We start from the raw sequence: 2,481 nt of genomic DNA on the forward strand, positions 1-2,481 counted from the left end.
GGGGGCTTCAAGGAAATATTTCAGCTCAAAGGGGTTTGTCTGAAAATTTTTTAGGAACTAGTGTAGTCATAAAAGATGACAAAAAAGCCTCTAAACGCACCATGTTCTCCATACAGATGCTAATCTCCCCGTCGCTGTAAAACGCCCCGTAGAAACCCACGATGTACGGAGAGTTACACTCATGCAGGACCTGCAGCTCCCTGATGATCTGATGCCTGAAGGCTGGCTTGATCTCCAGATGAATTAACTACAGAAACACAGAAAAGAAACACATGCAACACTTATCGGCTTTGTCCACACGAATACGTTTTCGAATGCATTTTTTCCTCTCCGTTTTGGCCTTCGGTCCAAACTGAGACAGCGTTTTTGTCAAGGAAAACAGAGCTTTTTGAAAACGCTCTCCAAAGTGGATAAATGTGAAAACTCTGTTGTAGTGTGGACTGTGAAAACGGGGGCTTTTGAAAACAATGCATGTTTAGTCATGTGACGCATATTGTACCAATCGACCGGTATTGTGCCCGTTATGTGCTACTCATTTTCACACTGTTGCTAAAGATGTTGATTTGTACACTCTTCATATTACAGTCCAGCAAAGATGAGAGGAAATTTACTCACAATTGCTGACCTGCGGCAAAACATGAGGGCAGTTGCATCGCATTTTAGATCAAAAATATAATGGTGAGTAGTGATGCATCAGTGAATGATAAGATATTTCCATAAATAAAATGATCCCGCCAGAAGAACTGCATAAAAACTCATTGTCTGTATCAACTTTTATGAGGTCTTACACATGCACCGTTAGGCGAATTTAACGCTTTCCGACGTTTCAGTGTGGATGAGAAACTTTTGGAAAACGCGTGTGGATGGAGAGCATTTTAAAAACGAAAACACTGTTTTCAAAGTCTCCGGATTAATGCAGACGACGTAGCCATAGACGTGTAGAGTTTTAAATGTGAACCTTTTTATTTTTATCATGTCTATGGACAGCATCATGACATGCCATAAATTAGAAGAGAAAATTATTTCAACTCATCCTTCAGCTTGTATAAATGAACAGAAAACATTTAGGATAAACAGAGACAGCATGATGAATTTTGTAGGCCGAAACATGCATTTTAGCACTTTAGATTGGTTTTGTTTTGGGTTAAATGATGGAAGGTCTGTGCTTCACACAAGCTCGAGATATTTTCATGACTGACTCCCTGTGATTTTTAAGGCTTTTACTTGTCTTGAAAAAGTTGTCTAAATGGGATACAGAGATTGTTAGACATTAAACGTCACGCTGAACAGGTAAACTCATCCACTCACTAGTTCATGTTTATAATCTCGCTCTTGCAAACTCAAATTTTCAGGGAAAATGTTTTCAAGTAAGTTGTTGTTAGGGCTGCCCTCTAAGTCAATGAGTATAATTTTATTTGTCGCTTAGCTCGTTCTAACATTAACCTAGAAAAATGTGCACTGTTCAAGTGTTTGTGCGGAGTGTGGAAGCTGAATAGTAGAGTGCTCACTCAGTGCAATCATTTGCATTTCACTTAAAATACTCTGTCATTTTTTCCTCATACAGAGTAATACATCTTTCAAATCTGTAAAAGGTCTACTTTTATTTGTGTGCACTCACAATAACAACAAAATGTTGTGCTTTTGTAAAATAATGAAAGCAAACAGGGCGCGCTTTCTGCCATCTGCGTCTCAGACACGTCAAAAAATGAACCTAAACTCTGTGCTTGCCTCACAGACATGACAAATATATCAATAGAAATAGGTTAAATGAACCAAGTCAAATGGAAAACAAATATTTTCAGATTATGCAATCCGTATGAAACATGCACGTCCACTGTGGAAATGACAAGTCAGTGTCGTCGACTTCATCACAGCAGCCGAAAATACTAGTTTATCAATGAATAATTATGATGTTAAGGCAGTCTTCTTGGTGTTTTTTACCTGACGCATTTATAATCATTACTTCTGCAGTGCGCTGTGGCAAGCTTTATGCGTGTGCTTGAGTGCTGATAGGCTCTAGGCAATTAAAGGCTCATTATTATGAATTATATGGTTTATTAATAAAAATGTGCGATTAGTCTACTAATTGCCAAAAGACTGCTAGTCGACTAGAAAAATCTTTAGTCGAGGGCAGCCCTGGTTGTTGCGACCAAAAAAAAGTCATGCCCATTTGTGAAGATCATCATGATGAACAAAACATTTTTTGTGGGCCACAAATAGGGCTGTGCGATTAATCGAAATCGTTATAAAATCGCGATTTGAGCATGCGCGATTTTTAAATCGCTTTACAGCACGATTTTCCGCACCCTCGACCTCCCGCAGTATGCTATCCGAACCAATCAGAATGCAGCGCGCCTAAATGGAGCACGAGAACAGAACAGACCGGGCGGGCATACAAACGTAACGCCAGGTTCACACACTCCGTCTGTGGTGCGTATTTTGTCCGCACCCATGTTAACGGATCAGAGCGTTCACACTGCA

The 2,481-nt window shown here is 39.7% G+C and overlaps 1 protein-coding gene across 1 annotated transcript in view; it reads right to left on the reverse strand.

Annotated features, from left to right (window-relative positions):
• LOC107724975 (dual specificity mitogen-activated protein kinase kinase 2-like) overlaps positions 1 to 2,481 on the reverse strand; it is a 10,476-nt gene that overhangs the window by 5,746 nt on the left and 2,249 nt on the right. Inside the window, exon 3 of the mRNA XM_016534081.1 lies at positions 101 to 247. Within this exon, the coding sequence (XP_016389567.1) occupies positions 101 to 247 (147 nt within the window). The remainder of the gene's footprint in view (positions 1 to 100; positions 248 to 2,481) is intronic.

Source organism: Sinocyclocheilus rhinocerous, unplaced genomic scaffold (genome assembly GCF_001515625.1).
Source record: "Sinocyclocheilus rhinocerous isolate Xijiao unplaced genomic scaffold, SAMN03320098_v1.1 scaffold2019, whole genome shotgun sequence".
Classification (NCBI taxonomy): Eukaryota; Metazoa; Chordata; class Actinopteri; order Cypriniformes; family Cyprinidae; genus Sinocyclocheilus; species Sinocyclocheilus rhinocerous.